At 46.5% G+C, this 12,500-nt stretch overlaps 1 protein-coding gene across 3 annotated transcripts in view; it reads right to left on the reverse strand.

Annotated features, from left to right (window-relative positions):
- Positions 1-12,500, reverse strand: part of LOC126999687 (substance-P receptor-like) — a 72,598-nt gene that overhangs the window by 43,533 nt on the left and 16,565 nt on the right. For 2 of the 3 annotated variants that reach the window (XM_050862420.1, XM_050862418.1), the window contains exons 3-6: positions 9,111-9,259; positions 4,381-5,532; positions 2,704-2,906; positions 1,672-1,775 (exon numbers count right to left, since the gene is read on the reverse strand). In XM_050862420.1, coding sequence (XP_050718377.1) covers positions 1,672-1,775; positions 2,704-2,906; positions 4,381-5,532; positions 9,111-9,242 — 1,591 coding nt within the window. In that variant the 5' untranslated portion in view covers positions 9,243-9,259. Of the gene's footprint in view, positions 1-1,671; positions 1,776-2,703; positions 2,907-4,380; positions 5,533-9,110; positions 9,260-10,995; positions 11,073-12,500 lie in introns of those variants that run through there. The other variant, XM_050862419.1, reaches the window with a different exon arrangement.

Here is a 12,500-nt window from a genome sequence, read left to right on the forward strand (position 1 = left end):
TATCCAGGGGTAGTTTAATGACCCTGGTGGTAGTTTGACCCTTCTTCTGTACCGTGAACTTGAAAACACTCATGGGAACTGACTGATCTCCTATTTGGGGTAGTTTAATGACCCTGGTGATAGTTTGACCTTTCTTCTGTACCACGAATACACTCACACACACACACACAAAAAAAAAAAAAACATTCACGAGAACCCGACTGATCTCCTTTTTGGCCTTTGGAAATAGTTGATGCAAGAGGCGAGAGCGTCTGAGAATGCCGGCGTGAATGAATGCCCAGGCCAAAAGAGCGCTCCCTAACTTTACCTCTGCCTCCAATACTTTCAGACTACGAGAGGTCCGAACTCATTACTGGGGTTCCCTATTGAGAGAACACCCATTCGAGTCGCTACAGAAACGGAGGAAGGGTGAGGGGAAAGAAGTGAGGAGTTTCTAATCTAAATGAAGGTAAGGGAATGAGAGACAGAGACAGAGAGGAGGGTTTCTATAAGTGAAATGAAGGGGAAAGGAGAGAGGAAAGGGATGGGGGATGTCTAGTTAATTAAGGGAAGGAAGGTAAGGGAAGGAAAGGTAAGGTAAGGGAATGAAACACAGAGACAGAGGAGGGCTTCTAAGGGTGGAATGAAAGGGGAAGGAGAGGGGAAGGGATGGGGATGTTTAGTTAATTAACCTAGGGAAGGTGAGGGAAGGTAAGGGAAGGAAAGGTAAGGTAAGGGAATGAGAGACAGACAGAGGAGGGCTTCTAAGGGTTAAATGGAAGGGGGAGGGGAAGGGATGGGTAGTCTAGGTAAGGGAAGGGAGGTAAGGGAAGGAAAGGTAAGGTAAGGGAATGAGAGACAGACAGAGGAGGTTTTCTAAGGGTTATATGAAAGGGTAAGGGGAGGGGAAGGGATGGGTAGTCTAGGTAAGGGAAGGGAGGTAAGGGAAGGAAAGGTAAGGTAAGGGAATGAGAAACAGACAGACAGAGGGGGCTTTCTAAGGGTTAAATTAAAGGGTAAGGGGAGGGGAAGAGATAGGGGTAGTCTAGTTAAGGAAAGGGAGAAGGTTTTGAGAGTCTTGGGGAGATTCCTTCATCAGCGAGAAAATGGGAAACCAGCGCGGTCGAGGAGAGGGAGAAAAAAAGCTCTCCAGTTAATGTACTAAAGTTTTCGTGGAGGCTCTTGGGTGCTTATGTGTGTGTGTGTGTGTGTGTGTGTGTGTGTGTGTGTGTGTGTGTGTGTGTGTGTGTGTGTGTGTGTGTGTGTGTGTGTGTGTGTGTGTGTGTGTGTGTGTGTGTGTGTGTGTGTGTGTGTGTGTGCGTGTGTTTAACCTTCCTATTTAACAAAATATCTACATGAAAATCAAAAGAAAGATGAAATATATTTGTCGAAGAGAGGACTGAATCAAACCTCAAAGGACGCACTCATAACAGGTTCAAAACACATTCATAACAGGTTCAAAGTACACTCACACACCGGTTCACACACTCAGGATTGCAACAGGAGCTTCGGGGGTCACGCATGGGATCTAAGAGCACTAGTTCGATACCCCTAACACAAGATAGTAGAGGGAGAAAGGATCTACCCAAGGCTGTGGACTCCAAACTGAACCAGGGAAGGAAGGTTAAGACAAAGACAAGGGAAGGGAAGGCAAGGCACCATACGAACATGCGTAGGTATTTTTAACCATACCTTGACTGGGGGAGTTCTTAGCGTCATTAGGGGCATCAGGAGTCTTGTTGATGGTTGGTCTGGAGGATACTTTTGATCTCTCCTCGGCGGCGCCCACACGAGACCTGGCCGAAGATAGAGAGATAGATAGATAGATAGATAGATAGACAGAGAGAGAGAGAGAGAGAGAGAGAGAGAGAGAGAGAGAGAGAGAGAGAGAGAGAGAGAGAGAGAGAGAGAGAGAGAGAGAGAGAGTCTCTCTCTCTCTCTCTCTCTCTCTCTCTCTCTCTCTCTCTCTCTCTCTCTCTCTCTCTCTCTCTCTCTCTCTCTCTCTCTCTCTCTCTCTCTCTCTCTCTCTCTCTCTCTCTCTCTCTCTCTCTCTCTCTCTCTCTCTCTCTCTCTCTCTCTCTCTCTCTCTCTCTCTCTCTCTCTCTCTCTCTCTCTCTCTCGTCAATTTTGCCTACTCTGTCCTATTCCTTTATATATAGAGGCACCGTCTTACGAGGTCTCATTTGTAACTTTGACCATTTTTCCGACGTTTTCCTAAGTCTGCCATCCACTCTTTCGTTGTCTACAGGAGTAACAGTCTTCCGAGCACTTCTATATCATTATGTATTAGTCTGGTCTTTCTAGGAATAGACTGTGGGCCATTTACTTAAGCAATTCGGACCCCAAGCAAACACACACACACACACACACACACACACACACACACACACACACTCACACACACACACACACACACACACACATTTGGTAATTCTTCTGTGCCATGAACCTAACTAAGAAAGCGTCTGGTGGTAGTTTGATCCTTCTTCTGTGCCTTGAACCTAAGAAAACACTCATTAGAACGCGATTGGTGTCCTTTTCGGCCTTTAGAGCCAGCTGATGTGAGGGGTGGAAGCGTCTGGTAGGAGTCTGACCCTTCTTCTGAGCCTTGAATCTAACAAAACACTCATTAGAACGCGATTGATCTCCTTTATGACCTTTATAGAAACAGCTGATATGAGGAGTGGAAGCGTCTGAGAACACCGAACTATACCTGGTACTCACTGGGAACGCTGGGCTTGCTCGGGGCTGTCCTGGAGGCGGGAGAAAGGATCAGCGCTTCCTTGGCTTTTCTTGGTCCGCCTTGGCGCTGAGGTGGCGGCGTCTCGCTTGTGCTGGCGTCGCTTGGAGGAGAAGGCTTCGTCGTGGCTGTTCTTGGAGCTATGCGAACAGTGCTCCGAGAATCCTCCCTCCTCGTCCCTGCAGACCTGGAGAACCACACATGCGTTAAATTAGTTGCCTATTGACGGAGAAAAGGAATGTGAGGGATGAGAGAGGGAAGGGAAGAAGAAGAGAGAGGAAGGGAGAAAATGTGGGTAAATTTGTAAAGGTAATTAGGTAGGTTTAAATGGAGGGATAGGAAGAGGAGAGAGAGAGGAGAGTGAGGAGGAATGAGGGAGGCAAGGGAGGGAAGGGGGGCCAAGGAGCTAGGCCTATAGAGAGGAAGGAAACGTATAATTGAGTGAGTTTGAAGGGAAGGAGGAAAGGAAGGGGAGGGAGAGAGATGTGTGAGGAGAGAGAAGGGAGGGAAGGGAAAGAAGGGTAGGTTGAAATGGAGGAAAGGAAGAAAAGGGAGAGAAGGAATGAGGAAGGGAGGGAGGGAGGGAGAGAGAGAGAGAGAGAGAGAGAGAGAGGGAGCATATGTGCGGTATGAAATTAATAAGCTTTCAATAAGTATAAAAATAGAGAGTGAGGGAGGGAGAGAGAGGGAGAGAGGGAGGAAGGGAGAATTTGTGATAAAGGAAAATAAGAAAAGCTATGAGACTGAAAACATAACTCACCTTTAAGATAGAGAAAGAAGGAAAAGAAAGAAAACGAAAAGAAGAAGAAAGTTCATGAGATCAGAAAGCATTACAAACCTTCAAGATATGTATAAAAAGAATGAAAAAAAGAAAAAAGAAGAAGAGTTATGAAATTAGAAGACATAAAATCCACCATCAAAATATATATAAAAAAGAAAAGAAGAAAATAAAGAAAGGTCATAAAACTGAAAATATGACCCACCTTGATTATATATATGTAAAAAAAAAAAAAAAAAAAAAAAAATCACCCGAGACAAAAAAAAAAGAAAAGAAAAAAGTAAATTCACCAGAGACAAAAATAAATAAATAAATAAGAAAATAATAAATAAGGAAAATAAAGCCAATAACAGGAGCGATACAGAGCGAGGTCGCGTCCAAGTCTCACCTAAGAGCAATAGACGAGTTCCGAAGTGGTCGTAAAACAGATGATTTCCCGGGAGATTTTTATTTTCTTCCCCTAATTAAATTTCTGTAGGACTGTGTGTGTGTGTGTGTGTGTGTGTGTGTGTGTGTGTGTGTGTGTGTGTGTGTGTGTGTGTGTGTGTGGGGGGGGGGGGAGAGGGGAGAGGGGTGAGGGGTGGTGGTTACATGTGAATTTGGAAGCTGGTGAAAGGGAAGAGGAGGAGGAGGAGGAAGGGGAGGAGGAGGAGGAGGAGGAGGAGGAGGAGGAGGAGGAGGAGGAGGAGGAGGAGGAGGAGGAAAAAGAAGAAGAAGAAGAAGAAGAACAAAAAAAAACATGAGGAAGTAGAAAAAAAAAAGAAAAAAAAAGAAAGATATCAAAGCCTATACACTAACCATTCCAAAACTTCTCTAATAGAATCAACACCAACGCCACTTAACACGAAGATCACTAACACACAAACTCCATCATCACACTAACCTCACAAGTCATATCGTTCTTCTGTACAGTCTTGCACGGTTTCCCTCCTCCTCCTCCACCTTTTTCTTCTTCCTCCTCCTCGTCCTGGCCTCTGTATAGTGGTTGAGGGTAGTCGTCGTGGTTGTCGTGATGGTTGCGATGGTTTCTGTGGTCCTGCGGTGGTCGGTAAGTCTGTTGGGGCCTGTATTGTCCCCTGAAGATCGGAGTGGTGCCGTGATACTCGTCTTCGTACCGCTGAGGGCCGTCGTAATCCTGGTTATCGTAGGGGAATTCATGTCTATCCTCGTATCCAAAATCCTCGTAGTCGTCGTCGTAATCCGGGAACTGTTTGGCGTCGTCGTAACTTGGGGTATGTTCCCTCCTCTCGTTTTCTTCGTAGTCGTAAGTCGGGAGACGTTGGCGTTCTTTCTCCCTATCGTTTTCTTCGTAGTGGCGTTCCTTTTCGTAAGTCGGAGGAGGATATTCTTGTTTTTCGTTGTCCCGTTCGTAGCTACCGCGAAAATCTGCTTGTGTATCTTCTTCGTCGTATGTCGGAGGGTATTCTTCCTCTTCGTCGTAAGCCGGAGGGTACTCTTCTTCGTCATTCTGTTCGTAGCTTCCGTGGAAACCTACTGGCGTCTCCTCTTCGTAAGCAGGAGGAGGGTATCTTTCCCTCTCATCTTCGTAGTAGCTTCCTGGTCCTGGGTTTCGGATCTGTACAGGCCGCGGGAAAGGCGAAGCGTGATGGTTTGGCGTCTGTCTGGCTGGTGGTGGAGGCCTGACCTTAGAATGACCCCCTCGTGACCCCGTGTTCGAGCCTGGCGGGGGGTGGGACGGTGCGAATGAGAAGCTGCTGAAGGAAACAGGGCTTGAGGGGGTGAAGGGCTGCGTGAACGGGTAGGTAGTTGGCCCTTTAGTTTGCTTGGGTTCGGCTTTCGTCTCTTGGTAGGTCACTGGGCTTCTAAAACGTGGGATTGCGACTTGAGGGACCCCCGGGCGTGAGCTGCCAGTGTGTCCCGTTGCATAGGGTGGAGTAACTAACGCTCTGCCGACACCCAGTCCACTGCCTTCCGAATTCAACCTTGACCTCCTGTCCTCGTCTCCATCCGGCGTCCGTCTAAACGGCCTGACGACGGGATCTCCAACGGCAGGTCGTTGTCTGAGTCCGAAGTTCTGGAAAAGGAGAAATTCGAGTGTCACAAAGTTTTCAGTGAGAGATATGAAAGAAGGGATGCCGTGTGTGTGTGTGTGTGTGTGTGTGTGTGTGTGTGTGTGTGTGTGTGTGTGTGTGTGTGTGAAGGAGAAAGAGGATAAGTAACAAAGAAAGAAGGAGGGGGATGAAGGGGAGAGAAGAGACAACTGGGCAGAAGGAGGAAGGAAGGCAAGGAAGTGGAAGATGAGGAGGAAGGGGAGAACACAAAAGGTTGGAAGAAGGAGGAGGAGAAGGATGGAAGGGGAAAGGCGAGAAGAGGGAAACAGAAAATACATAGAAAAACAATGAAGAAAGAGAGAGGATGTGAAAGTTAATTTACACGAAGGTGACGAAGAGGAACAAAAAGAAACATAGATAGATAGACAGAGATATAGATACATAGATATACAAAGCTAACAGAAAGGGAGGAAGAGAAAGATAGATAGATACACAGAGATAGATAGATAGATAGATAGATAGACAGATAGAGAGAGAGAAAAAGAGGAGAGAGAAAACACCCCAGTATGCAGACCTCCAAAACAGACAACTGGTAATTAATTGAATGCGGATAATAAGGAACCGTACGAGAGGTAGTGAACTAACACCACAAAAGAAGACCAAGCAACCCCAAACAACCCCAAACAACCCCAAGCAAGCCTAAGCAAGCCAAGACCAGCCCCGAGGCACTTAATCACGACAAATGAGAAGGGAGAAAGGGAGAGCAAACATAATGAGGAAGCAAGGAAGGAAGAGAGGAAGGGAAAGGTTAGTGGTTGAAGGTCAGAGAGGGAGAGAGAGAGAGAGAGGGACAGAGAGATGGAGGGAGGTTTAACTTATGCATTGATGGGAGTGAAAAAAAAAAGTATAATTGTTCTCAGAGTTTGGTTCGTAAGGATTAGGGGATGTAGTGGTAGTAGTAGTAGTAGTAGTAGTAGTAGTAATTATTTATTTTAAGGCTAACAAAACCACATCCTTCTATAACAACGACAACCTCACAAACAAACAAACAAACAAACAAACAAACAAACAAACAAACAAACACACACACACACACACACACACACACACACACACACACACACACACACACACACACACACACACACACACACACACACACAAATACACTCGCTATTCTTTTTAATCATTGACACACACACGCACACACACAAAATATTTCCCTCACGAATTTTATCCTCAACAGTAATCCAACACAAACGCACACAGGCCAGCGAGCGAGTCAGTCAGTCAGTCGGTCAGTCAGTCGGTCGGTCAGTCGGTCAGTCAGTCAGTCGGTCAGTCAGTCGGTCAGTCAGTCGGTCGGTCAGTCGGTCAGTCAGTCAGTCGGTCAGTCAGTCGGTAAGTCAGTCAGTCGGTCAGTCAGTCGGTCGGTCAGCTCATTTTTCGTCCCTCTAAAACACAAACACAAACACAAACACACACACACACACACACACACACACACACACACACACACACACACACACACACACACACACAAACGCTATTCCGTATTACTTATTCTCATCAGCTTAAAACAGACTCATTTCCTTCACAAACAAACAGAACAGCCAGCGAGTCAGTCAGTCAGTCAGTCAGTCAGTCAGGAAGCACATTTTCCCCCCCTTCACGACCACCAAGCAACCCTCCTCGCGAGCATGAATAGACGAAGGCATTGTGGAGAAAGACGGTGAAAGGCGAGGGTGGTGATGTTTTTCCGAGTCTTCTAAGTCATGCTGTTGTGATGTCTCGTGGTGGTGAAGTCCTGAAGTCTTCCTCTAAAGCACTATATATGATTTCACTCCAGTCTTTGTTTGTTTGTTTCTTTCTCTCTCTTTCTCCGATTATTTATGGAATTCTCTCTCTCTCTCTCTGTCTCTCTGTGTCTCTCTCTCTCTCTCTCTCTCTCTCTCTCTCTCTCTCTCTCTCTCTCTCTCTCTCTCTCTCTCTCTCTCTCTCTCTCTCTCTCTCTCTCTCTCTCTCTCTCTCTCTCTCTCTCTCTCTCCTTCCCTCCTTCTCCTGCCTCTCCTTCTCCCTCTCACATTTTTCCTCCCCTTCTCCTCCCTTCTCTCTCTCCCTATCTGCGTCTTACTATTCCTTCTTCCTCCTCTCTTTCCCCTCCTTCTCTCCTCACTTTCTATCCCCTCTTTCCTTTTCTCTCTATTTCTTTCCCTCTCCTCCTCCTCCAATTCCTCCTCTGCCTGTTGATCTAATCCGAGAGCTTCCAAAGTCACTCCAACTCCTCAACGTTTTAGTGTCGATTCCTTATTTCAAAGTTGGTTCCGCGTCTCTATTCGCTTTCTTTTAAAGGTTCCGACTCGGTTCTGAAGCCTCCTCTATACAGCACTTTCCTTTCCCTTACATCTGTGGTCGTGTTTTTCGTGGTGGTCTCTCTTTCTCCAAGTCACCGCTCGCCCGCCGCTTCCACTTTTCAACTTGCTTATTTTTATGACTCTGGTTTCCACAAGTTTGCGAGTCGCTGAATAATTGGTGTATAAAAGAACTAGATTTGGTTATAAGGGAAGTGCATTAGAAAAGAGAGAGAGGGGAAGAGAAAACAACAACTCCAGATCGGAAAGTAAAAAAGGAATTGACTCTGGCTTCCACAAGGTTGCGAGTTCCTGAATTCGTTTATATAAAAGAACTATTGATTTGTTTATAAGGGAAGTGCATTAGAAAAGAGAGAGGGAGTGAGAAAAATAACAAACTCCAGCTTGTGTGTTAAAAAAGGCATCGATTCTGGCTTTCCTAAGTTTGCGAATCCCTGAATTGGTTTATATAAAAGAACTATTGATTTGCTTATAAGGGAAGTGCATTAAGAGAGAAGAGAGGGAGAGAAAAAAAATAAACTCCAGCTCGTGTGTTTAAAAAGGCATCGATTCTGGCTTTCCTAACTTTTCGAGTCCCTGAATGGCTTATATTAAAGAACTAGATTTGTTTATAAGGGAAGTGCATTAGAAAAGAGAGAGAGGAGAAGAAAAAACAACAAACTCCAGATCGCATAGTTAAAAAAGGCATCGATTCTGGCTTTCCTACGTTTGCGAGTCCCTGAATTCGTTTATATTAAAGAACTATAGATTTGCTTTTAAGAGAAGTGCATTAGAAAAGACAGAGGGAGAGGGAAAAATACCAAATTCCAGCTCGTGTGTTAAAAAAGGCATCGGCTCTGGCTCCCGGGGTAAGAGAAAAAAGCAAAATAAAACAAAAAATTCGTGCTCGATTTGCTGGTTTGAAAAAGAGACTCTGAATATATGGACTGAAAACACACACACAGACTCGCTCCTCTCCCTCACATATCTCCCCTTACACATACACACACACACTTCCCCTCCACTCACATCACACACACACACACACACACACACTACCTCCTCTCCCCACGTTACTCCCCTTACACACACACACTCCCCCTCCACTCATATCACACACACACACACACACACACACACACACACACACACACACACACACACACACACACACTACCTCCTCTCCCCACGTTTCTCCCCTTACCCCCCCCCCCCCTCCACTCACATCACACACCCACACACCCACTTACCTTATCTTCCCGAGGGACTTTGTTAGCGCCAGTAGCGGTGGAGGTGGCGACGGTTGGGGTCGGGAGAGCGGCCACTACCAGCAACACACTAACTCCCAAAGCTGCCGCCAGGGTCATTAATGGCTCCCTCATGGTCCTATTGGCTTTTCCTGCAAGACGAAGAAGAAAAAACTGAATGTAAAATGGAATGGAAGGAGGAGGAGGAGGAGAAAAAAGAAAGATATACTTGTTCTGCGATAGATACACAGATAGACAGCTAGATAGATAGATAGATAGATAGATAGATAGATAGGCAGCTAGATAGATAGGCAGACACAAACACACAGGATGAAAATGAAGAGGAGGAGGAGGAAAAGCAGAAAGAGGAGGAGGAGGAGGAGGAGGAGGAGGAGGAGGAGGATTATAAAGAGAGGTAGAGAGGAAAGAAGGAGGAGGTGGAGGAAGATGAGAAGCAGGAAGAAGAGGAAGAAGAAGAGGAGGAGGATTATAAAGAGGAAGAGAGAGAGAGGAAAGAAGGAAATTAACATCAGCTTAAAGAGCAGGGAAGTTGAAAAGACCAAACCTCAAAAAGAGTCAGATAGCGAGAGAGAGAAAGAGAAACTGTAATACGTCGCTAATGGTTTTAATCTGACCGACTTCACACAAAAAAAATAGTACTAGGTCAAAAGACTCTTCCTGTGGGCTTATTTTCCCTCAGTACTCCGCCTCGTCCACCGTCTTAACTTCCCTTTCTGAAATCACAACCAGCAGCCTACACGAGTATACGGCGTTGTCAATATCTATACAGGCGGACAAGGACTCGAATCTGTAAGTGCTCCCTGTCTTACTGTGTTACTGTGAGAAATGAACGCTGGATAGTGACTTGGAGAGGGGTATCGATGCCTCAGCTACCATATGCCTTCGGAGGATCATGGGGTATTGTACTGAACTAGCGACAACGCGATGAAGCTGAATGGAAGCCTGTTACCCGCTTAGTCAGTGAACGTCAACTCCGGCTATATGGGTACGTGGCACGCCTCATAAGCTTGTTCCAGTACGAGACATCCCCGAGTGGGGGAGACCAAGGGGACGCCCACGTAGCTCATGGTTGGCGCAAGTCGATCGATCCTGCCGGGAGGGACTTAGGATGGGATCGATATAGGGCGGCTGCGTGGGGGCTTGCGCGAGGGGAGAGTGAGTGCAGCGACGCACCCCTGGATGTACGCTCCCTGTTAGTTAATAGTTATTACAATGACGGTATCAGCAACAGCGCAGCAGGATATATTGTGGTTCTCAGTGAGGGATTATTGCTCAATCATATTTCTCTGTATTTTTCTATTGCAATATCGAATGGTCGCTTCATGTTCTATTACTGCCGGGGTTCATATCAAGGACAAATACATATACTGGAATACTCAGCTGTGTGTGTTATGAACGCGAGCTACTGGGAAAATGTCTCTCTCTCTCTCTCTCTCTCTCTCTCTCTCTCTCTCTCTCTCTCTCAAAACAATAAGTACTGGCTGTTGTTGTGAAGGCTAGCAGAGAGGAATTCCGAGCGAGCGGGGACTCACCAGACGATGTAAAATGATATGATTCAAGAATTTAATACGAGGCGAGGAAACAAGGGTATGGGCGGTGCAGCGATCTTTTGTGACGATGAGGTACCAGAGTTAATTTTCAAAGTTATGTCCAGTGTTCTCAAAAGCTTTCGGGTTGCAGAGGCCTTGTCAAACTATCCCTAGGCTCATAAAACTACTCATGGAAATACTACTAAAGCAACCTCTAGGAAAGCCTTATCAAATGTGCGTGTGTGAGAGCCCGCGTCGTACCAAATCCTGGCCGTTAGCGTAAGGCACAGACAGTGACAGTAACAGAGGCAGGGGGACTAGAAAGTGAAGAGACGTACGCGAGGCAGAGTGGAAGAGGCTGAGGCGGACCAGCTGGGCGGAAGGTCGGAGACAGCGCGGAAGGAGACAGCGACGAGGCGAGACTCCGGCAGGCGGGTGACGGAGGCGAGGCTTTATACGTGAAGGACTCGTCTCGCGTGGCCTGGCTTGGGAGGTGTCGGTGTAAGGGACGGGACGGAACGGGACGGACGGGACGGGACGGGACGGAACGGAACGGGACGGGACGGGACGGGACGGGACGGGGTAGTCAGAGCGCACCTGTTTCCAATGGTCCTGAACGAGGTGGTTACGTTGAAGGTATTGTCTGGAGGTGTGTGTGTGTGTGTGTGTGTGTGTGTGTGTGTGTGTGTGTGTGTGTGTGTGTGTGTGTGTGTGTGTGTGTGTGTGTTGCAAGCTTTTTTCCACGTTAATTTACAATCACTTCTCTCTCTCTCTCTCTCTCTCTCTCTCTCTCTCTCTCTCTCTCTCTCTCTCTCTCTCTCTCTCTCTCTCACACACACACACACACACACACACCTCCCTCCCACACGCACACTGATTTTTCCTCTCATAAAACTTTCAAACTTCATTTCTTCTTAATATCCTTCGTATCTCCTCTTCTTTTTCTCATTTCTCTTGTCCGTGAAGGAAATTTGAAACAGCTGGAATTCGTGATATACAAGAAAACATTTTAACAGACAGACACGCCATCAAACAGACAGACAGAGAGATAAAGCCTTTCCTTCACGCCAGTTATTTACGCATTTAAACCTCCCATGAGTTGCAATCTGCTCGGTAAAACTAGAATTAGATTCGCTGCTGTTAAAACAAAGTGCCTTGCGGTTAGGTTAGGCTGTGACGGGGGTGTTGAAACTGGATGTGTGTGTGTGTGTGTGTGCGTGGGGGGGGGGGTCTGTGTGCGTGTGTGTGTGCGTGTGCGAGGGAAAAACCACTGACAACCTCTCGACAAACTAGTTCATTATATTAAGTGCTACTTGTGTCTGATTTACCAACATATACAACTTCATATTTACCTGGAAATCTATATAGAAAGAAACATATATGCCTCGTCAGTCCCCCAGAGGTAAGAAACATTACAAAGACCAGAAAAGAATGCTCAAGAGATTCCTTCCTCTGCCATTAGGTTGAGGGAGGAGAGGAGAGAGAGTGAGAGAAAGATGGAAAGATTGAGAGCTCGAGGAAGATGAAAATGCCAACCCGTAACTAAGGAAGGAAGAGAGAGAGGAAAGGAATGGAGGGAGAGAGAGTGGAAGGGATGCATGGAGAAGCGGAAGATGTGAGGAAGAGCAGGAGGAAGGGAAGAGAAAGGGGAGGAAGGAAAGGAGAGAGATAGGAAGCAAGGAAGGGTGGATGGGAGAGGAGAAAGAGAGAAAACGACTGAAAGAAGATTAAAGAAAGAACAAAAAAGAACAGAGAGAGAGAGAGAGAGAGAGAGAGAGAGAAAATAAAAAAAAGAGAGAAAAGAGAATCACTCGAGCATCACCACCACCATCACCGTCACCAC

The sequence above is a fragment of the Eriocheir sinensis genome, chromosome 17 (genome assembly GCF_024679095.1).
Source record: "Eriocheir sinensis breed Jianghai 21 chromosome 17, ASM2467909v1, whole genome shotgun sequence".
Taxonomy (NCBI): Eukaryota; Metazoa; Arthropoda; class Malacostraca; order Decapoda; family Varunidae; genus Eriocheir; species Eriocheir sinensis.